Source organism: Panulirus ornatus, chromosome 50 (genome assembly GCF_036320965.1).
Source record: "Panulirus ornatus isolate Po-2019 chromosome 50, ASM3632096v1, whole genome shotgun sequence".
Classification (NCBI taxonomy): Eukaryota; Metazoa; Arthropoda; class Malacostraca; order Decapoda; family Palinuridae; genus Panulirus; species Panulirus ornatus.
In genome coordinates, this window is record NC_092273.1 from 5,102,892 (window position 1) to 5,127,286 (window position 24,395).

At 37.9% G+C, this 24,395-nt stretch overlaps 1 protein-coding gene across 4 annotated transcripts in view; it reads right to left on the reverse strand.

Annotated features, from left to right (window-relative positions):
* Positions 1 to 24,395, reverse strand: part of Taf2 (TATA-box binding protein associated factor 2) — a 66,653-nt gene that overhangs the window by 17,018 nt on the left and 25,240 nt on the right. For all 4 annotated transcript variants that reach the window (XM_071691274.1, XM_071691276.1, XM_071691277.1 and 1 more), the window contains 10 exons: positions 23,392 to 23,608; positions 22,487 to 22,725; positions 20,809 to 20,946; positions 14,516 to 14,599; positions 12,400 to 12,613; positions 10,597 to 10,851; positions 7,855 to 7,956; positions 4,878 to 4,984; positions 3,889 to 4,021; positions 484 to 590 (listed from right to left, as the gene is read on the reverse strand). In XM_071691274.1, the coding sequence (XP_071547375.1) occupies positions 484 to 590; positions 3,889 to 4,021; positions 4,878 to 4,984; positions 7,855 to 7,956; positions 10,597 to 10,851; positions 12,400 to 12,613; positions 14,516 to 14,599; positions 20,809 to 20,946; positions 22,487 to 22,725; positions 23,392 to 23,608 (1,596 nt within the window). The remainder of the gene's footprint in view (positions 1 to 483; positions 591 to 3,888; positions 4,022 to 4,877; positions 4,985 to 7,854; positions 7,957 to 10,596; positions 10,852 to 12,399; positions 12,614 to 14,515; positions 14,600 to 20,808; positions 20,947 to 22,486; positions 22,726 to 23,391; positions 23,609 to 24,395) is intronic.

Sequence of the window (24,395 nt, forward strand, 5' to 3'; positions counted from 1 at the left end):
CTCAATGGAGTCTCCCAGAGAAATGTTCTCTCTCCATCTCTGACCAATCTCTTCTTACATGACCTCTTGACACCTCTTATATACAAATAAATGCAATTACATTACAGCATCCTAACACAAGCAATAATATACATGCAGCACTACATCATGCAATGACAGCACTACCTAACTCAAAGTAAAATGCCTGCATCCCTAAACAAATCCATCTTGACAGATACATACCAACCCCCAATCCTCCATAACTCTTTATGATCAATCACTCCAACACTACAAAAAGCCAATAACACTAGGTACCACATATAACAAATGGGTGACTTTCACTTCCCACACAAAGGCTACCAGAAAAGCCATAAACATACTTAACACCCTTAAAACACCTACTGACATCACCTCTACACAAGAAAAAATATAGGATATAACAGACGCATAATGATATTGCACAAGCTCCTCTCTCTCTGGGCAGGAGTATTATCAAGTACTTACTCAAGATGACTGAGATCCATATCCACTTCTTCACCTGTACAAAGAGGAATCTTCTTCTTCTTGTTACGACGAGACTTTGAGTGGCAAACTATCTCCTTCTTGGACACCTAGATGAAAGAACAAGAAATAACACAAAAGAAATGTTCTAATCTGAGACACTTTCTGAGCCTTAATGAGGAAAGTTGAGGATTTTACAGTCTAATGACTTAACCTCTAACTGCTTTGGACTATATATCATATGGCAAGCCAAAAAAGGATAACAAGGTGGCCCTTAAAACATGGAAAACAACTAACCACCAGTGAATGTATACCAAATAAACAAAACATTGACATATTGACAGGTTCTTTGATTGTGAGAGAATCTAATCTTCATGCTACTTGGCCTAACAGGAGTCACAATATACTTGAATAAGTGAACACAGAGGAATCGATTAGATAAAAGTGTGGCACACCTCACCTATACTTAGAAAGTCTCATATCAAAGTGCTGAACTGATTTTCTTTCTTTTTGTTATATTAGTATCCATGAAATTAGAAAGTTATATTTTCTTTCTTTTTCTTTCAAACTATTCGCCATTTCCCGCATTAGCGAGGTAGCATTAAGAACTGAGGACTGGGCCTTTGAGGGACTACCCTCACCTGGCCCAATTCTCTGTTCCTTCTTTTGGAAAATTAAAAAAAAAAAAAAATGAGAGGGGAGGATTTCCAGCCCCCCGCTCCCTCCCCTTTTACTCGCCTTCTACGACACGCAGGGAATACGTGGGAAGTATTCTTGCTCCCCTATCCCCAGAAAGTTATATACATCATTATATAACCTGAGAAACTCAGAATTACATGGTTAGAAGGGAAACCATCTCAGGACTTAAGGAGTTAAATATATAATAGAAAAACTATCTCATTAAACAATCAATGTTCTTGTGTCGAACTGACAAATATACGCTAAAAATTTATGAGATTTTCTACTATTACACCATTTACAAAATAAAACACCACATTTATCTACCACCTTTAATTCTCCTCCTATCTAAATTGGTAGGATCAGGAGCAAAGAGCCTCTCATCTTAAACGCATCCTTGCCTTATCTCTATTTTGCTACAGTGAGCTTGAACTTCTACATTATCCTTTTTCTTAATCATTCACCTTGCACACAAAGTTTATCTGTGAACTGAAACAACTTTTTCATTTATACTTTTACTATTACACACAAAAGATTCCACTGCTTATAATCAATCATTATCACCCTTGAATCTTCATACCTCTTCTCATATCTTCAAGCATACTACCACAACTCTTCAGCCTACCATATACCACATGAACTCCAAAAACATAACATCTCAACATGCTTTTATCCTAGTTCCTTTTTTTTTCAGACTTTCATGCTGTTTCCAAAGTATGCAAGGCAGCCTTAGGAAGAGACAAAGAATGGCCTCATTTGCTCACATCCACTCTCTAGCTGTCATGTAAAATGCACCAAAACTAAGGCTACCTATTCAAACCAAGCCCCACAGACCTTTCTGCGGTTTACCCTAGATAATTTAATATGCCCTGATTCACCCACTGACAGCACAAGGAAACTTGTATACTACATCAATGCAATTCTTTCTATCCCATGCATGCCTCAAACCTTTTAGAGTGATCAGGTTTGGATAACTCAAAGCAACTATCATTCCATCCGTTCATCTCATCCTGTCTATTTACCAATGTCTATGAAAGATTGATGAAGTTCCCAGGGACCAATTTCTATAAAAGACTTTTGAAGTTCCCCAAGACCTCTTTCTAAAGGCCCCAGCAGTCCAAGGCTGCATAGCTCCCAGTAGCAAGGAAATATGGACTCCTTTGAAGTGATAAATTCTTTGTTAAGACTTTATTTCCAATAATAAAGCTTTGCCAAAGTCTTGTAGGCAGAGCCTAGTCACAGTATCTACTCCTGTGAAAGTGTTATCCAACAAACAAGACAAACAATGAGCACTAAATAACAGCCCTGCCACCATGGCAAAATCTCATCATAAGTATTCATAAGCAAAATGATACTCCTTGTTCCCCTTACTTCAGACACATATATCCTCTTCATCCATTTCTCTAGACTGATCCTATCTGTATGTCCACACCAATTCAGTATATGTTCGTTTTGCAGGCTTCTGATTGCTCTGCCTGGAGGCATGGGGATATTGCAGGGCAGACAAGCAGCAACCTGCAACATAACCTTCCCCCTGCTACCCCTTCTCCCCATATAAAAGAATTGCACAGGATTGCTACAGGTGCAACTGTCTACTCATCTCCACACCATCACCACTGTCCAACCAAACACACTCCAAGCAACTCACTCAAGCATAAAACATCACACCAAAAGGTATGACAATTATAAAATACAGTTTTATGATATGGGTAAAACACTATAAAGATGATATTATTGTATACTTCCAGCATGTAGTGTAACAGCACACTACATGGGGATGGATTCTAATTTTTTTTCCTAAAATAGCTTACAGCCAAATCACACATGCCGGCAAGCAATTTTTTTTTATGATTGATTGCTGTTTCCAGCATTAGTGAGATTGTGACATAAAAAGAAGAAAGGCTGTAGTTGCTAACACCCATTCTCTAACTGTCATGTGCAGTGCACTGAAACCACAGCTCCCTATCCACAACCAGACCCTAAAGACCTTTCCATGGTTTACCCCAGCTGCTTCACATGCTCTGGTTCAGCTGAAAAATGTGTCCAGTGAAAGAAGATGTACAGCACAGTTATTATAAGCCTGCAGGTCATCACTAACCCTGTGCATGGGAGGGGATAATGTTATCAGTAAGTTGGTGCATAAAGGTATTAATGCACCCAACAGCAGAGCTCCCTCTTCCACTACAAGACTCACTTCAGCCTTCATTAAACAAATAACATTTATATCAAGCACTGTAATCTAGTTAAACAGTGGCCACATTTTCTGGCTCACCACCTGAAATAAAATAAATCACATAATTCAACATAGATCTGCATGCATATAAAATACAAGCTGAGAAAAAACATACACCAAAGGCCCAGTCCTCTGTTCTTAACGCTACCTCGCTATCGCGGGAAATGGCGAATAGTAGTATGAAAGAATTTGTTGGCATGATAAATCTTGGTTATCAATAAATGGTTAAAATACAATGCATCCTAAGGGTATTTTACCATAACAGATCTTTATCTTTTGAAAATGGTACATACAGTTTCATAACATCCTAATCTACTTCAAATGGTGACAACATAAAGCATTTAACATGTCAAGGAATGTTTGTAATTCTGAAACAAGGATATCAGAAAAATATTTTCCCTCAAAAAATAATTCAGCATTTTGTGTCTGTAAGAGAAATGATATCTTACTCAGGATAACATTGAATTATGAATGGAAATAAACCTTTTTTTGAGTACCTGATGTTCAATTTGCAAAGTATGTTTAAATGTGCCATCCAACTCTTGTATCCACACCACCAATGGTCCAACATAGCGACGAATTCCTAGTTCACCAATGTATCCCTGCTCAATAGTCATCTCCACGATGTTCCTAGCAAAACATAAATGTAGATCACTATGAAGTACAGAACCTAGGTTTTGAAGGATGAAAAACCATTTCTCTACTGAAGACAGAACCCCATAAGCATCTGAAAGATAGCATTTGCTTGATGGAGGGTTAAGACATCATTTTACTCCCTACAATAAGGTGCATCCATGAGGTTACTCCAGCTAGCCATCATAAAGCCTTTGAGGACACAATGACCATACAGCAATCCATCTATTGTGATGATATAACAATGCTGAGGTATGGTAGTGCCAAGCAATCATCCAACCATCAGACAAGATTCTCATTTACTGCTGAATCATATACCTAGTAATCCTAAACCAAACTTGCATCACCTGCCTGTGACCTCAGTATGCTGTGATGTCTTGAAGACATCAAGATATGAAAAATGCACTGGAAAAATGGTCTTAGAGGCTCAAGTTTTAGCTAGGTGGCTGCTCACTGTAACCACAAAACATATAAGAAGCATCTTTATCTATCAACATATAAAGCAATTAATGAGTGTATATTGTTTCTATGCAAATAATAAACATTTGTCTGTACTTTCAAAAAACATTAGAGTTCAACATCATTGATGACACTATTATGAAATGGTGATTTTGAATTACAGTACCAAATGTGGCAAACTAATCATCATATCAGAGTAGCCATGTTCTTTTATCTTCAAATATTTCATTTCTTAGAATCTCACTTCCCTCGTGTTTATATCATCACCATTCTATAAATCAAGAAACCCAAGACAGTCAAAACAAAACAAATCACAGTATGTTGTTCATAGATTTAAAACAAAAGTTCTAAAACAAGCTACAATGCTCATTTAATAAAGCCTCGCTGCTCCTACCTCTTGCGATTAAACAGGAACTTCATGTTGAACTTTGCATGTCCACCCTGGCGTACCCACTGATCACAGAATACTGTGATGTCCTTCCCCGTCACTGTGAATATTGCCTGCCACAGAGTAAGATGCTTTTAGAAAAAAAATCATGTCCTTTAGCTTTCAAAAGTAAGTTTACCATTAAACTGGTAAAAATCATGATCATCATGACTTGCACAGGCTCTTCATTACTAATTAAAAATGTATAATCTGAACTTGAGTTTAAAATCAAACTTAACATACAGATCATCAATACAGTACATCTGAAATAACTGGCTTTGAATTCATGAAATGCTCTTTCTTTCTAAAGAGGAGGTAAATGAGCAGGGGAAATGAAAAGCCTCACTTGCTTTAAAAGTAACGGGTAGATTCCTGAAAATAAATACTCTACCATTTCCCCCTAAGGATATGATTCCCTTCTGTTAACTTCTGCCTAGTGCTAACAAAATCTAATCTAAAAGCTCAAAACAAGATACAGTTAACACATCCAAACCATTCACTCCTACAAAAATCACAAACAAGACTTGACAATGTATAATACAGTAGAAAGGATAGAAGGGACAAGAAGAAATAGTGGGTTAATAAACATATCTTATGATCAAAAGTTAACCAGTAAGCAAAGGAAATAATCACAGCCAAATGGAGGTTGGTGGGACTCTTGAACTCATTGTATAATTACAGTGGTAGGGAGTGAATTAGGAAAAAGTTCCTTGTTGACCTCCAAGTAACACACAAGGGAATGTAGTAATGGTGGGAAAAGGTGCTGGCAGAGTTTTACAGCCTTTTAAGAACAATCTCCTCTAATGAGAGATTACTGACATGGACATCTGAGACAAGCTGAGACTTTGGATGACGTGTTTAGAGTGATAATGTTTCTGACAAAGAAAATATGAAGATATGAGATATAAGAGAATGACGTCTAAAGGTGGTGATTATGTAGGTTACATGGGCTTCAAATCTGGTGGTCCTCCAAAACCCTCACTCCCTCTCATTTTCATATAACCTTTGTGTGTCACCACTTCCTTATCTACTCTCCCCACTGTTAACCTCATTTGTCTGGTTCTCCATTCAAAGTTCATCTCATTTTGTCTTGTTCATCATTATTCTCTCACCTCACCTCTTATTTGTCCTCTTCTTTTTTAGGTCTCATTCTTTCTCTTGATCTTCTACTACTTTCTGCTTTTACCCCACTTGTACTCCACTTCAGACATCATCCATATACCTCCACTTACAGTGTAACTTACTTAGTCATCCACTTCTTACCCTGCACTACCCTATACTGCAACACACTTAAGCAATGCTTCCTAAAACACCTTCCTTTCCTTTCCTCCCCTATTTTTCTTTATTCTCACCTTATACCTGTCTGTACTTAATAATTCCCTGTATCTCCACTTACAGGCTATTTTTCAAAGCTTGCTTTCTTACACCACTTCCTTCAAATCCTATTTACCTAAAACCACCATCAATTGTTTCTCTCACCTTCACTAAGAAATAATCAAACACTGCATGTGCCATCCCTCTCAATATGTTCATATCCATCAACCTCTTCTTTGCACAAATGATGATTAACACATACCCCATTAATGTTTGTAAACCACATGCATGAAGTTTCACTACAAGCAGGTCACTTTTGTTAAAACTGAATCACTGTCAATGGGCAAAAGGGAATACAATTGTACAGGAACTTCTCTCCAAAAAAAATTCAAAGAGTTCCCCACCACTGCTTTCAGAACACTCTGCTTGAAGAACAACCTTGAAGTTACAAAGGCCCCATTAATAGGGTCCTGGGGTTATATAATCAATTTAAATCAGCTTACAATAGACACTTGTATATCTTCAACCATGTATTCTTGACCATCATTCCTCTTCCAGAACTTTAAGGCTTCTTCCCATTCTCATTCATATCAAGGACCCCATACCTCTTGGTTATACCCTCAATAGCTACATCTTTAACCCCTGCCCTCAGATCCCTTAGCATTATGATCTCATCCTTAGCATTAAAACTTTATCAACATTGAATGCTACATCATGCCTTTTTTAACCCAGCCCTAAACCTCAGTCTTCATCTGAAGTGCTTCCCATTCCTTCACTGCTGTCCTCTTATTAACCAAAAGCTTTACTCCGAAAACACTTTCAAACTATTCTACCCCTTTACCCTTTAACTTTGATTTACTCAGAGCCAGAAAATTGTAGGTAATGGTTTGTATGCAGCTAATGACCAGGTAGGTATATCACCAGTACTACCCAACTGGGTAGTGACATTTGCTTAGTAAGCCAGCTCGTAAGTGGCTGCCAAGTTACACTCCTCTGACCCAGGTAGCTGTCTTTTCTTTCTGTCTCACTTACATGTGGACTACTGGCATTCGGTCCACAAACATACAATCTCTCCCTGTCATACATAACACATGACTACACTTAACTCACACAGCTCATTCTTCAAAACTAAATTTTCCTGTGGTGAGCACGTTGTCCTAGCCCTGCCCTTTTGGTAAAATGGTAGAAGTAGATAGACACAGTAGGTAGGAACATTTAAGCAGGAGCATTAGGTAGAGATGATAGCTAGAAGTAGTTAGAAAGAACAGTTGATAAAAGCAGTCAGTAGGAACATTAGGCAGAAGCCTCAGCAAACACTATGCTAGTGCTACCCTCTGCCAGTGGCCTCTTAAGGGTGAGGCATAAAGGCTAAGAAGTGGCAGTGGAGATCACTAGTTATGGAGACTCTATTGCTATGGCCACCTCTTTGATGTAGTCAGAGATATAGATACATAGATGGCCAGAAAATTCAAGTTTCTCTCTTCAAACATCAAGGTTAGAACCTCATGTATTTAAAAACTGCAAACATACATATTAGTCACACCATTTGTGCTAATGATTACTCATCATTCAAAACCCTTACTATTCCAAAGTGAATAAAAAAATCATTTGGGTGCAACCTGATACATACCTTAGTAAAAGTAGCAGTAGAAACTAGCATGTGACTCCAGCCTGCTGGATGACCTTTATTGGCAACAGCAATCAGTGCCAGTGATAGATGTTTGTTGAAGACCTAGAAAAATGTTTCTCTCAATAATGTGCATCTTTTCTTGTATTCATTACAGTGTTCCTTGCCACCTATATCAGACATTTCTTATGCTCAACACCTCTGCATCTTCAACTGTTAGATATTAAGAAAACTTCTTGAAATATTTCCTGAAATATTCTGCAGAATATTTTGGTTGTTATTTAAGTGACATAAAAGCCATTTACAGTTGAAGCTGAGAGTAAGTGTGAATAAAAATAAGATTAGTAGATTTAGCAGAGTCATGGCACATGTCACTGTAGGTTTAGCAGAGATGTGGCACATGTCAGTGTTTGCGAGTTTTAACAAACTTGAGGGGCATTTCAGTTGGGGTGTGAGTTTAAATGGGGAAAAAATTGGAGAATGTGAAGTATTCTAGATACACGGGAGTGAACATGGCAGCAAATGGAACCATGGAAGTAGAAGTAAGTTCCTGGGTGGATGAAGGGATAAATGTTCTGGGAGCACTAAAGAATGTGTGGAGAGAGATATCATCATATGGGAAGGCAAAAATAGGTATGTCTGAAGGTATAGTAGTCCTAATGTTATCATACGGATGCAAGGCATGGGCTGCAGGTAAGACTGTGCAGAGTAGAGTGAGTGTGTTGGAAATGAAATGTTTGAGGACATGTGAAGTGGTTTAATCGAGTAAGTAATGAAAGGGTAAGAGAGAAGTGTGTTAATAAAAACTGTGGTTGAAAGGCTGATGAGGGTGTGCTAAAATGGTTTGCACATATGGAGAGAATGAGTGAAGAAAGGTTAACAAAGAGGTTATATGTGTCACAAGTGGAGGGAACAAGGAAATTGGGGAGACCAAATTGGAGATGGAAGGATGAAGTGAAAAAGATTTTGAGTGATCAGGGCCTGAATATGCAGGACAGTGAAAGTCATGCAAGGAGTAGAGTGAATTGGAATAATATGATATACAGGGGTCCACATGCTGTCAGTGAATTGAACCAGGGCATGCAAAACATCTCGGATAAACTATGGAAAGGTCTGGGACTGGTTGTGGTTTTGGTGCATCATACACAAAAGCTAGACAATGGATGTGAGCAGATGTAGCCTTTCTTCGTCTATTCATGGCACTACATCGCTAACTTGGGAAATGGTGATCAATTATGAAAGCCAAAAAAAAAAGTGCCACTTGGCATGAAATTATACAAATGGTTGAAAGAAGAGAGTTACCTAAAAAATCATAACCTTGAGGAATATATAAGAGCACATCAATATTCATGACAAGAGCAGAAACATTATCAGACTGAGAAATGAAAAAATTTTGATGTGAAGAATCTGACAACATCATGCAGATTTAAGCAGTGCTGTATTGTCAATGGAGCTTCAGAAAAGACCCCTCAGTGAAAAAGAAGAAAAAAAGGATGAGATTGGATCCATAAACAATCTTAACAGAATGAAGTGTGCAAATATAGTATAAATATGAAGTTAAATATTCAGAGCAAGTAAAGAAGATACTGCTAAAAAAAAAAATTATGCTGATTTTCAACATACTCTTCATAACAGACAGACTAGTCTGAGATGTGGATGGTAATGATTTGAATGATTTTGTAGAATCAGAAAATGGCTAGAACCTAATGATTATTCAGCACTTTTTACCATGAAAATATCTAAAAACCTAAAGATAATCACAAAATATTATATGTTTAACCCTTTTTTAAAAAAAACCTTAAACTTACAATCCTTTGCATTGAATCATATATTTTTGTACTCTTTAAAAATGTATTAGCCTATTTGCATTATCATATCAAATTTCTCCACTATCTACATTTCCTCAACTGTCATTAAATAATTCATATTTGACTCTGAGACTCCTATATCTTTGGCATACTGTTAGTACATGTTCCAAGGTAATGATGAAGTTATAGATGTTACATAACATGGCAGGTCTCTTTTCCATTAAGTAACCACAGGTTAACCAAGTATGAACGATAATCAGTTGACAAAGAATTGTCTCAAAACAGCTTTTCCTGTTACAGCAATAATGATACAATAGAATCTACAATATGGAAATAAACATACATAATGATACATAAAGAATCAATGTAAATCACCCTTCATCATTCTTAAAAAGAAAAAAGAATGATGCAATAGGGCTTCACACTTGTCATTTGCAAGTCTAATACTCTATGGATACCTTACATTAGGGAACAGATGAGTCTAATGATTTACATGGTCTTTTACTGATGAGCATGCCAGGCAAAGGGTTAATTGTTGGTGAGCAAGGCCAAAAACTAGCATGTGTGTTCAACTATATTTGTGATTGGTAAGTACTTAGCGGGTAGTTTGAGAAAAAAATATTATCGTTTGGGATTGTGAGTTCATTTCATTATGTCTGTGATTCCTAAGCATGTGTCTTCATGATCTGCAGAGGTTTATAAAATAAAATTCTTATTAGCAAGGTCCTTCAACATTAATGTTGATAAGTGGTGAGACAGAATAATACAGATATGCATCTGTCTGGACAAACTGATTCTTTTGATGCAAGAAACAGAAGTATGTCGTGATCAAATTTCATGGTAATAAAACAAAATAATCATCATTCTTCAAGAAAAGAATCTAAGCAGAGTGTGATTTATATAACATTTGTTAGCAATTGTTCCCTGAACACCTTACCTGCATCATCAACTCTTGACCTATGCGGAACTCCAACATGCGTATAATTAGATGAGCTTTTTTATAATAAACACTAATATAGTGGGGGGAACATGCATGTGGATTCTTGACTGAAAAGTAGAATGTATCTTTGTTGGTGCTACTGCTTGAATTCAATGGCACATTAGGTCCATTCTGAGGCTCATGTGGAGAAGAACTTGGATCTAACACTATACCACCAAATCGTTCTTCATATTCTATGATCTCTTGTAATTCCTGAAATAGATAAACAAATATGTACACTAATTTTCAAGTTTTATACCGATGATTTATATAGTCTACACTGCTAATAGAGATTCTTTACAAATGATCTACAAAATATTATGGATTAAATAATACTTCTTATATACAATGTTCATTAAAAGATTCTCTATCTACTGAAGCTTCCAAAACTTTCATGCATAAGAATTTAGAGGAAACAATAAATAAAATAAATTTCATATTGATATGACATGTGTTAGGAAAGAAAAAAGAGAGATCTACATTTAATGCTAGGAAATAAAGTAGTTTATTCCACACATGCACTTACACTGTATGAGGGGCTATCAAAAAGTTTAGTATAAAATTAGATGGCAAGGTTCTGTTTTTTAGGTATCATGAAGATGGACCTGTGGATAACATCTGGGGTTCCTTTCACAAATGTGGGATTTTTGTGTTTCTGAATAAAGACTTGAAGTTTGGCATCTGATATGATGACATATATTCTGAAACTTGATCATAAATGCATCCTGGTCGTGGACTGCAACTATGTACCTTCATATGCCACAGTGATCAACTGGGCCAAATAAAATTTTAGTGTATCAAGGGGAGTTTTGATGGTAAGCCCTGGTTATGACAGCTTTAAAATGCCATTAACAGGGAAACTATAGCCTATGTCAAAAACTTAATCATACCAGATACATGCATTAAAATCAATAAAATTAGCGCTGTATTTAAAATGTTACTTGGCAGTATTATGATTGTTATTAATGTGTATTTGGGCATATCTAAGGTTTTGGTAAGCTGGATCAACAGACATCTCAGCACTAAAGATCAACAAAAAAAGGGTTATTTCAAGTCGTGAGTTACTTGAACTGTATAAATCCTACTGACTTTCTTTCCCATCTGCTTGGAAGCAATGAGACCTGTATCCATCAGATGTAATCTAGGTCCAAGTTGTGAGTTCATTCAATGAATCAATCCCCATGAACTTCTGAATGTAACCCTTAACTAGTGAGATCACAGTTTCAATATTCTGAGATATCAAAGCAATTATGCTGACTGAATATATACTGCATACAACAAAGATCATGTCACTATTCTTTTGGCTTCATCCTAAACTTACCTAAGCCATCAAGGACAAAAAGCTGGGAAATTACCAAAGGATTGCTCCTAATACATAAAAATATACAGATTCATAAAACAAGTATTGCACAAGCTGCTATTCATGCCTAAGGTTTTCAGTATTTCAACCATCCTATTAGAATCCAGACATGTTCCCAAGTGATATCCTATTAGAGACCAGACATGGTCCCAAGTGATAATTATCCATTTCAAAAACTTGATATCCCACTGGCATGAATGCCACTTTGAGGATGATGATGAGTTTATACATGCTACTTCAAACCTGGTATGACCAGCAACTGGAAGATTTCACATGATTGATATCACAAGCTTGAAGATCAAATAGATTAAGTGCTCTGAACTCCATGGAAATTATACTGAAAAGTAATCATTATCCACTTTCAACATTAAAAATGTTTAAAACCATGTAAAAGTACTTACACCATGTATCCAGTCCTTGTATTCATTAAAACCAAAATGCTTCTTGACATAAAGACTCATAAGGTAGTTTGCAATTCCAGTAGTAAGCCAGGCATCAGCCCATGCTTGCCGTGAAAGAAAGCATCCAAAAAATTGCTGGGCTACACATAATGCCATCATTTTTCTTGTTTCATACACCTGATCGATAATTCTATCACTGCACAAGAGATTCACACTGAAATTTCAAAAGGGGACAAAAATGAACACTCTAATACATCTGAAACAATACATTTTATTAATTCATTTATTATACTTAATTGCCATCTCCCACGTTAGCGAGGCAGCGCAAGGAAACAGATGAAAGATTGGCCCACCCCACCCACATACACATGTATCTACATAAAGACCCACAAGGGCATATACACATCTATACATTTCAACGTATACATACATATACATACACAATATATTTTTTTTTTTTTTTTTTTTGCTTTGACATGTCTCCCGCGTTTGCGAGGTAGCGCAAGGAAACAGACGAAAGAAATGGCCCAACCCACCCCCATACACATGTATATACATACACGTCCACACACGCAAATATACATACCTACACAGCTTTCCAAGGTTTACCCCGGACGCTTCACATGCCCTGATTCAATCCACTGACAGCACGTCAACCCCGGTATGCCACATCGATCCAATTCACTCTATTCCTTGCCCTCCTTTCACCCTCCTGCATGTTCAGGCCCCAATCACACAAAATCTTTTTCACTCCATCTTTCCACCTCCAATTTGGTCTCCCACTTCTCCTCGTTCCCTCCACCTCCGACACATATATCCTCTTGGTCAATCTTTCCTCACTCATTCTCTCCATGTGCCCAAACCATTTCAAAACACCCTCTTCTGCTCTCTCAACCATGCTCTTTTTATTTCCACACATCTCTCTTACCCTCATGTTACTTACTCGATCAAACCACTCACACCACATATTGTCCTCAAACACCTCATTTCCAGCACATCCACCCTCCTGCGCACAACTCTATCCATAGCCCACGCCTCGCAACCATACAACATTGTTGGAACCACTATTCCTTCAAACATACCCATTTCTGCTTTCCGAGATAATGTTCTCGACTTCCACACATTCTTCAAGGCTCCCAGGATTTTCGCCCCCTCCCCCACCCTATGATCCACTTCTGTTTCCATGGTTCCATCCTCTGCCAGATCCACTCCCAGATATCTAAAACACTTTACTTCCTCCAGTTTTTCTCCATGCAAACTTACCTCCCAACTGACTTGACCCTCAACCCTACTGTACCTAATAACCTTGCTCTTATTCACATTTACTCTTAACTTTCTTCTTTCACACACTTTACCAAAGTCAGTCACCAGCTTCTGCAGTTTCTCACATGAATCAGCCACCAGCGCTGTATCATCAGCGAACAACAACTGACTCACTTCCCAAGCTCTCTCATCCCCAACAGACTTCATACTTGCCCCTCTTTCCAAAACTCTTGCATTCACCTCCCTAACAACCCCATCCATAAACAAATTAAACAACCATGGAGACATCACACACCCCTGCTGCAAACCTACATTGTGTATATATATATATATATAAATATATATCCCTGGGGATAGGGGAGAAAGAATACTTCCCACGTATTCCCTGCGTGTCGTAGAAGGCGACTAAAAGGGAAGGGAGCGGGGAGGGCTGGAAATCCTCCCCTCTCATTTATTTTTAATTTTCCAAAAGAGGGAACAGAGAAGGGGGCCAGGTGAGGATATTCCCTCAAAGGCCCAGTCCTCTGTTCTTAACGCTACCTTGCTAATGAGGGAAATGGCGAATGGTATGAAAGAAAGAAAGAATATATATATACATATATATACATATATATATATACATATATATACATATATATACACACACAGACATATACATATATACACATGTACATAATTCATACTGTCTGCCTTCATCCATTTCCGTCGCCACCCCACCACACATGAAATGACAACCTCCTCCCCCCGCATGTGCGCGAGGTAGCGCTGGGAAAAGACAACAAAGGCCACATGAAAATATATTTGTCCTCATCACACTTAGTAACATAATAGTTTACACAGAGCAGAAACTTACTCAAGAATGCTCATGGTGGCATAAGAATGCAAACTGCCATAGGCTTCATCAACATACACTTGTTTGTAACATGAGTAGGGGTACCTGCAAGATGAGAACTGTTTTAGGATAAGTTACATACTATATCAACAAAAATAAATTTTTTTTTTTTTTTTTTGCCGCTGTCTCCCGCATTTGCGAGATAGCACAAGGAAACAGAAGAAAGAAATGGCCCAACCCACCCCCATACACATGTATATACATACACGTCCACACACGCAAGTATACAAACCTACACAGCTTTCCATGGTTTACCCCAGATGCTTCACATGCCCTGATTCAATCCACTGACAGCACGTCAACCCCGGTATACCACATCGATCCAATTCACTCTATTCCTTGCCCTCCTTTCACTCTCCTGCATGTTCAGGCCCCAATCACACAAAATCTTTTTCACTCCACCTTTCCACCTCCAATTTGGTCTCCCACTTCTCCTCGTTCCCTCCACCTCCGACACATATATCCTCTTGGTCAATCTTTCCTCACTCATTCTCTCAATGTGCCCAAACCATTTCAAAACACCCTCTTCTGCTCTCTCAACCACGCTCTTTTTATTTCCACACATCTCTCTTACCCTTACGTTACTCGATCAAACCACCTCACACCACACATTGTCCTCAAACATCTCATTTCCAGCACATCCACCCTCCTGCGCACAACTCTATCCATAGCCCACGCCTCGCAACCATACAACATTGTTGGAACCACTATTCCTTCAAACATACCCATTTTTGCTTTCCGAGACAATGTTCTCGACTTCCACACATTCTTCAAGGCTCCCAGGATTTTCGCCCCCTCCCCCACCCTATGATCCACTTGCGCTTCCATGGTTCCATCCGCTGCCAGATCCACTCCCAGATATCTAAAACACTTTACTTCCTCCAGTTTTTCCCCATTCAAACTTACCTCCCAGTTGACTTGACCCTCAACCCTACTGTACCTAATAACCTTGCTCTTATTCACATTTACTCTTAACTTTCTTCTTTCACACACTTAACCAAACTCAGTCACCAGCTTCTGCAGTTTTTCACATGAATCAGCCACCAGCGCTGTATCATCAGCGAACAACAACTGACTCACTTCCCAAGCTCTCTCATCCACAACAGACTTCATACTTGCCCCTCTTTCCAAAACTCTTGCATTCACCTCCCTAACAACCCCATCCATAAGCAAATTAAACAACCATGGAGACATCACACACCCCTGCCGCAAACCTACATTCACTGAGAACCAATCACTTTCCTCTCTTCCTACACATGGCTTACATCCTCGATAAAAACTTTTCACTGCTTCTAACAACTTGCCTCCCACACCATATATTCTTAATACCTTCCACAGAGCATCTCTATCAACTCTATCATATGCCTTCTCCAGATCCATAAATGCTACATACAAATCCATTTGCTTTTCTAAGTATTTCTCACATACATTCTTCAAAGCAAACACCTTATCCACACATCCTCTACCACTTCTGAAACCACACTGCTCTTCCCCAATCTGATGCTCTGTACATGCTTTCACCCTCTCAATCAATACCCTCCCATATAATTTACCAGGAATACTCAACAAACTTATACCTCTGAAATTTGAGCACTCACTCTTATCCCCTTTGCCTTTGTACAATGGCACTATGCACGCATTCCGCCAATCCTTAGGCACCTCACCATGAGTCATACATACATCAAATAACCTTACCAACCAGTCAATAATAGTCACCCCCTTTTTTAATAAATTCCACTGCAATACCATCCAAACTTGCTGCCTTGCCGGCTTTCATCTTCCGCAAAGCTTTTACTACCTCTTCTCTGTTTACCAAATCATTTTCCCTAACCCTCTCACTTTGCACACCACCTCGACCAAAACACCCTATATCTGCCACTCTATCATCAAACACATTCAACAAACCTTCAAAATACTCACTCCATCTCTTTCTCACTACCTTTAAAATATGGTCAGTTACAAAAACAGTTTATATCAATTTTGCTTATAATTTGCCTCAAATATGATCTGCAACTCTAACTGCAATACACTTCCTAAGTTGTCATACTGTGAATCAACTTCTCAGTCTATTCATGATATTAGTAGCTATCATTTGATGTAGTCCATCTTCTAGGGTTCACATCACATCAACAGTCACAACAAAATATCTGTACATTCATTGACAGACAACTTACATAAACACTCAGTGATGTTCCTTCCATCGAAAGAATGATCTCTGTCTATTCCTTTTACAAATACCTTTCCTTTCTCATATCTTACTTTTTCTGCTCTTCTTTTCACAGCCATTCTCTCAAATAGCTCATGCAAAATTACCTCTCAATCTTTTACTTAACTGACAAATTCCTTCCAAAATTTCTAATTGCTCGTTTTTCACTTTAATTATCCAGTCATGCTCTTAATCCTTTTCATCACTAAGAAAATTTTTTTATTTCAATTCTTTACTATTCACACTGCAATTAACAGCTCCTGCCTTCATGAAATGTTTCAATTACATGCATTCTTCCTATGTCCCAGCATATTCAAACAGAACCATTTTTGTACAATTGTGCTCATTTCCCTTTGTATTTTTTTTTTTCATGTTGAAGGCTCCAGTCACAGCCAAAAGTCAACATCAAGACCAAGACCTAATTGAAATATGGAACGAAATATGAAACTGAAAAAGAAAAGACAAACGAAAGTATTTATGAATTTTTGAGGTGAAAACCTCTCTTTTGAAATGTACCAGGTCATAGCTATTGGGAAAGACATGAGAAGGTAGAGAGTTCCAAAGCTTCGATGTATAGGGAAAGAAGCAGTTATCAAAACATCCCACCCTTGAGTTGCTGATGGCCACACAATAATCATTCCTTACAGCTATTGTTACAGTCATCTCCCCTCTTTCCCAATAATTGTTTCAGTTACCTATTATATTTTGTTCAGTTTTCTGTTTTAAGGTGCAATATGCTCTTTTGAAAAGTATGATTGCTGTATGCTAAAATCTGCAATTCTGTTTATTTGACAGTATATAAATTAACAGTATGTATCTACAATATTTGTACAATTCATGGGAGAATGAGAAACATATAGGATATAAGACAAATCATAGAAATTACTTGTAGACAAAAATAGAAAATGTATTTGAATGTTTCATTGTTTTTTTCTCTCTCTCTTGTTTTAGGTTTTGGTTAGGATGTTGTACAATGCTTGTATGGTAAATACACAAGGTTACCTGAACACATCTTGGTGATTTCAAATAATAATGTTGTAAGTTAAGGTTCAGTATATTGCTTATGTTTGACCAAGTGAGATAAATAGAGGGAGAGCATTGTATTTGGAGCAAATCATGTTATATGTATATTTTCAAAGAGCACACATTTATTTTGATGATCTAGACATATCTTTGTTATTCTATGGACCTGTGTCTGGTATTCAAACCAAAGCTGATTTAAATTTGTGCATTACACATGACAGCTAGAGACTGAGTGTGAATCAATGTGGCCTATTTGTCTGTTTTCCTGGATCTACCTCGCTGAAGCAGGGGTAGTGATGCTGTTTCTTGTGGGGCGGGGTAGCGCCAAGAATGGATGAAGGCAAGGAAGTAAGATTATGTATATGTGTATATATGTACATGAATGTTATCCCTGGGGATAGGGGAGAAAGAATACTTCCCACGTATTCCCTGCAAGTCGTAGAAGGCGACTAAAAGGGAAGGGAGCGGGGGGCTGGAAATCCTCCCCTCTCGTTTTTTTTTATAATTTTCCAAAAGAAGGAACAGAGAAGGGGGCCAGGTGAGGATATTCCCTCAAAGGCCCAGTCCTCTGTTCTTAACGCTACCTTGCTATCGCGGGAAATGGCGAATAGTATGAAAGAAAGAAAGAATGTATGTATTTGTGTATGTATATGTATGTATATGTTGATATGTATATGTATATGTGCATATATGGGCGTATATATAAATATAAACATGTTTACCATGTTTACCAAATTGCGTCCTAGCTTCGTCTCTTCAATGTACATCAGCTGACTGTTATATTTCTCTCTTGTGTCTCCCCTGATGATGTGATTATTACATGAAAGTGCACTTGGGAACTTATCGTGTTTCATTTTCCCCGTGGACTCATAGGAATATCTTGATCACATGCAAAATTGTGATCCTTTCCAATACACACATATATATATATATATATATATATATATATATATATATATATATATATATATATATATTTATTCTTTTTTTTATCATTTTGCTTTGTCGCTGTCTCCCGCATTAGCGAGGTAGCGCAAGGAAACAGACGAAAGAATGGCCCAACCCGCCCACATACACATGTATATATATACACGTCCACACACACACACACACACATACACACCTATACATCTCAACGTATACATATATATACACACATACAGGCATATACATATACACACATGTACATAATTCATACTTGCTGCCCGTATTCATTCCCATCGCCACCCACACATGAAATAACATCCCCCTCCCCCCTTATGTGTGCGAGGTAGCGCTAGGAAAAGACAACAAAGGCCACATTCGTTCACACTCAGTCTCTAGCTGTCATGTAATAATGCAACGAAACCACAGCTCCCTTTCCACATCCAGGCACCACAGAACTTTCCATGGTTTACCTCAGACGCTTCACATGCCCTGGTTCAATCCACTGGCAGTACGTTGACCCCGGTATACCACATCGTTCCAATGCACTCTATTCCTTGCACGCCTTTCACCCTTCTGCATGTTCAGACCCCGATCACTCAAAATCTTTTTCACTCCATCCTTCCACCTCCAATTTGGTCTCCCACTTCTCCTCGTTCCCTCTACTTCTGACACATGTATCCTCTTTGTCAATCTTTCCTCACTCATTCTCTCCATGTGACCAAATCATTTCAAAACACCCTCTTCTGCTCTCTCAACCACACTCTTTTTATTACCACACATCTCTCTTACCCTATTATTACTTACTCGATCAAACCACCTCACACCACATATTGTCAAACATCTCATTTCCAAAACATCCACCCTCCTCAGCACAACTCTATCCACAGCCCACGCCTCGCAACCATATAACATTGTTGGAACCACTATTCCTTCAAACATACCCATTTTTGCTTTCCAAGATAATGTTCTCGACTTCCACACATTCTTCAACGCTCCCAGAGCTTTCGCCCCCTCCCCCACCCTATGATTCACTTCCGCTTCCATGGTTCCATCCGCTGCCAAATCCACTCCCAGATATCTAAAACACTTCACTTCCTCCAGTTTTTCTCCATTCAAACTTACCTCCCAGTTGACTTGTCCCTCAACCCTACTGTACCTAATAACCTTGCTCTTATTCACATTTACTCTCAGCTTTCTTCTTTCACACACTTTACCAAACTAAGTCACCAGCTTCTGCAGTTTCTCACATGAATCAGCCACCAGCGCTGTATCATCAGCGAACAACTGACTCACTTCCCAAGCTTTTTCATCCAGAGAATCTTATTTTGAGCCCCCAAAATAATGTTTATGTAGTGAGATGGATTTTCATTGATTGGAAAAAGATTTTTCAAGAATGACCAGAATGAGAATTAAGGAAATCAGAGACACTATGATGTAAAAAGTGGTTGATAAGGTACTAAGTGAAGAAGCGAAGTGCTACAGACAGATGTGAAAAGAACTGATTCAAAGAGAATGGCTTAAACCATTTAAGCCCCTATATGTGGGCATATTGTTAGAGGATTTTTCTACAGCTTTTCGTTTTTATGCTATTCTGTTTCCACTGTTTTGATGGATGGGTCCTCATTGTGCCTAGTTGGTGGTTTTCAACTCATTTAATATTTTGCACAGGGTAGCCATCCCCATTTCTTCCTTTAGCAGTTTTCCCTTGCCTTTATTTGTTGTGATGTTTGATTCTAAATAGTTTTTTCAATGTTTGCCTTGCCTCTTTTCTATTAGCCTAGTAAATGCTGACACTGCCAGGGTGGTGGCTTGAAGAAAATGACTGTTTTAACTAGTTCATGTGGTGAACCCCAAGGAAGGTCTAGGGTACTAAACAGCAAGAAAAAAGGGAAACAAGAATATTTCTGACCACCCCTAGCTTTAAAATATCATTTACTTTCAACCGTGCTGTGAGGATTTTCTATAAATATCTTGGTAGACTTTGTGCATCTCTGGAAATTAACAAGGAACTTAAAAAAAAATACTTCTTTAAAAGTCTAGAAAAGTTCTTTAAGAATCTGTAAATACTTTTGCGGAAATATATTTTGCTGGAACACACCTTGTGGAAAGAAGCTCTTCATAGAATTCAAATGCTTCATGAAGATATTTGCTGGTTGCCTTCATTAGGGGCAATAGCTGTGGAAGGCAAAAGTGGGTGATCTCATTCATAAAGGGATCCACGTAGATCTCAAAGGGCCTGTAAATGTATAAAAATTTCATTTTCCCATCATATATAAACTGTTTTTAAGACAAAAACATAATAGCAGATGAAACAATTCAATTACTTTAACAAAAAAATAAAAGCAAGATATTAAGTCATACCATACACAGAAACAAAATGCGCTGCAATTCAGTGAAGCAAATGAAAGAAATAAAATCAGGAGCAAAGAGTTCACACATTACAAAAGGTCATGTCACTTGATCAGAAAGCATAAAAAAGAACAATGAATTAATAAAGGAAAATAGAACAGTGGTCTTCATCACGAAAGACTTCTTTCTCTAAAAGAAAACAGTTACATCAGTTATGAGATATTTCTTTCACAAAGTTGACAAACATGAAGTATCAGGATTTTAACTCTTACCCTATCAGAGATGCCTGATGTTTTTTTCACTATTTGGTATTCTGATGCCCTGGAATGGTTCTAAGATCATCTTTAATGGAACTACAATTTCCTTACAAATCTAGCTGGTAAATGTATTGAATACAAATCTAAGTCAGTGAAATATGTATGCAAACAGTTATCCAACCATGAAAAATTCAATATCTCATGATTAGACAACAAACTTCCCTAAGGACATCCCATTAGCAGCCAACATAAGTAATTATCCCATTCCTTACAGTGGTGCTCAATAGCCCATTATGGCTGAAGGATGTTCAGATATGGTGTTGGCTGAGCTGACATGCAAATAGCAAAGAAGGATGGCAATCCTGGCCCAACTAGCTTCCTTTTGTCAAGATAAAGAATCGCTAACAATCAAACATATTTTCTAATCCACTGACACTGAACAGCTAAGCTGTGGAATTCTCTTCCTTTGTCATTTACTCTTCATATAACCTCTCTTCCCTAAAGAGTCAGATCTACAGACACCCGCAGAGTCCAGATGAATTTCTACTCTCTTCTACTTTTTTCTTTCACCCAAGATGGCCTTGACTGGGGTATGTTTTTACTAATGCCATGTTGGTCACTAGCCTATTAGGCATATAGTTATCAAAAAGAGTAATAAGACAATTTACTTACAACAGTGTCTAAACATCTCTAAAAACAAAAGGAATACCACGCAGACATCTAAAGAAATCAGGATGGGCAACAATGGTACACAGAGTGGACCAGCAGACAGTGAATTTAATAAAAAAAATTACAGGGCATTAGCAGCTGTAGCTCTAGTACCAGCTATCAAGATGACATCATGGATAAAAGCAGTATATAGTAGGTCAATGAGTTTCCATGGGTGAGTGCTTCTCTGGCACCACTGGTTCGGTGGTTGTCAAAGAGAGTAATTCTCATGAAGTTCTCTCATTTTGGTAGAGGGTTAGATGGTACTAACTCCTTGTGAACTTAGTATGTTCTTTCAAGGCACTAATAGGGCTCCCATAGATAAGTAACAAGCACTGTCATGGTGTTCCAAGAATATCCTACATAACCTACCATGCTGTATCAAGGGAAAGAGGATACTGAATATACATATTTAGATATACAAATAATAATAATCTGCAGTATGATCTTGCTGAAACTTACCCAACAACAAGGGCAATATTTGGTGCACATGTTGGAGTTGATAAACAGTAGTGGAAAGTTTTTCTTCTCATGTCTTGAGTATAGACAACCTCCATGAGGTCTCCACAACTCACAGCAGTCATGAACTCATCAACTGTAAACTCCAATCGCCATGCACACACCTCACTCCATGTGTCAATACATGGAAACCATAGACGAGCACTGTTTTCATGCCCATAGGTAAACATGTGTGCTGCTTTCTGTGTAAGAAACACATATGCTTTTAGGAATAAATCAAAAGAAAAGCAGAGCAATCTTATCATATACTTGACTTCATTAAAAGGAAATCAATAAAATTATCATAGCTTCAAACCCACCTCTCACCAGCATCAATTAACAAAAATGCACATTTGAATGGAATCTTTCCTGTAATTAAGAAAACTGCTTGTCTAACTAGCTATTACTTGGGTCTAAATAATTTCTAAAATTCAAGGCAGGTGGTTCACTCCATTCTAAATCCCTCAAGTACTTCAAATCTCCATGCATTCATTCTTACTCATGCCCAAAGGGAAAGACACAGTGCATGTGAGTAACTATCAAAACAGGGTTTTTCCTAGTGCTAATTACAGGTGCTTGTGACATAAGGTACCTGTACATACTGATAAAGCACACCTTCAATTTTACATGAGGCAGGAAAAGGCAACCCATACAGGTATGGCTAGGGTCCCTCAACAATAATCCATAAAAGTATGGCTAGGGTCCTTTAGAGGCAAGTACAGTATACCTGGTAAAGGGTATGGGAGAGTGTTGATTGCGAGGGTGGTCACATGTATGTCTCATTGGTGAGGAGCATCATGGCTTCATAATTTAGATATGGTAAACATGTCACACAATATCTTGTGCAATACAAACAACCATACTCATACCTCAACTAGAGTACCCTCCGTGCTAGGAACCACAAAGTGCAGACCAGACTGTGGTTTTTCCAGAGAAAATTCTACACCAACTCTCAGGGGTTTTCCTTCCTGGATCATATGCTGTGCTTCTGAGGGAACAATGATCACAAGCTCCCCTCGGCCTAATTCAGGATCAACTGAGGTAACTCCTGATGACTGGCATTTGTTTAGGTAATCTAGGTTTCTCCTAATTAGAAAAGAGAAAAGATGCACAAATATATAAATACTCTATCTTAAGTAAGCTATAAATAACAGTTTACTAAAGTCCAAACAATAATGGAAATACATCCATATTTCTACAAACAGAAATATCAAACCAGTGCATGTTAAGCAGCTGGGGAATACCATGGAAAGGTCTGTGGGGCCTGGTTATGGGTAGGGAACTATGGTTTCACAGGATAACATATGACAGCTAAAGAATGGTTGTGAGTGAAAGCAGCCTTTCTTCATCCATTCCTGGTATTACTTCGCAAATGTGGGAAATAGTGATCAAGTATTAAAAAGTAAAATCTACAAATTAATGTTAGCAATCTAAAACAATATAATACAGTATCATAATTCACCAAGAAAACATTGAATAAATAATTATTGGGGTTTACACAGAACATTTCTAAGAACTTCTGCAAAGTCAGTAAGTCCTGATACAATTTACACTGATATGACAGAAATAGTTTTCTGTGCTTTACTGTAAAATTCTGAATTGCCTAAAAGTAAACAGGAATCACAAATACAGCCATTTCCACTTGTTAAGATAAAAAGGGAGCACTCCTTCCTTGCATTCCACCCACCATCCCTGGTGTGAGACACATGAAAGAATACTCAGTTAATGCACACCAACATGGCATTAATGTTGGGCATGAACAAGAAACAACTTACTTAGAAATGATTATTGTTCATAAAAGGAAAAGGAATTTTAGTGAAATTATTTTTTGTGATATAACAAGAGTTAAAATGGGAAATCAAAAGTAACTAAT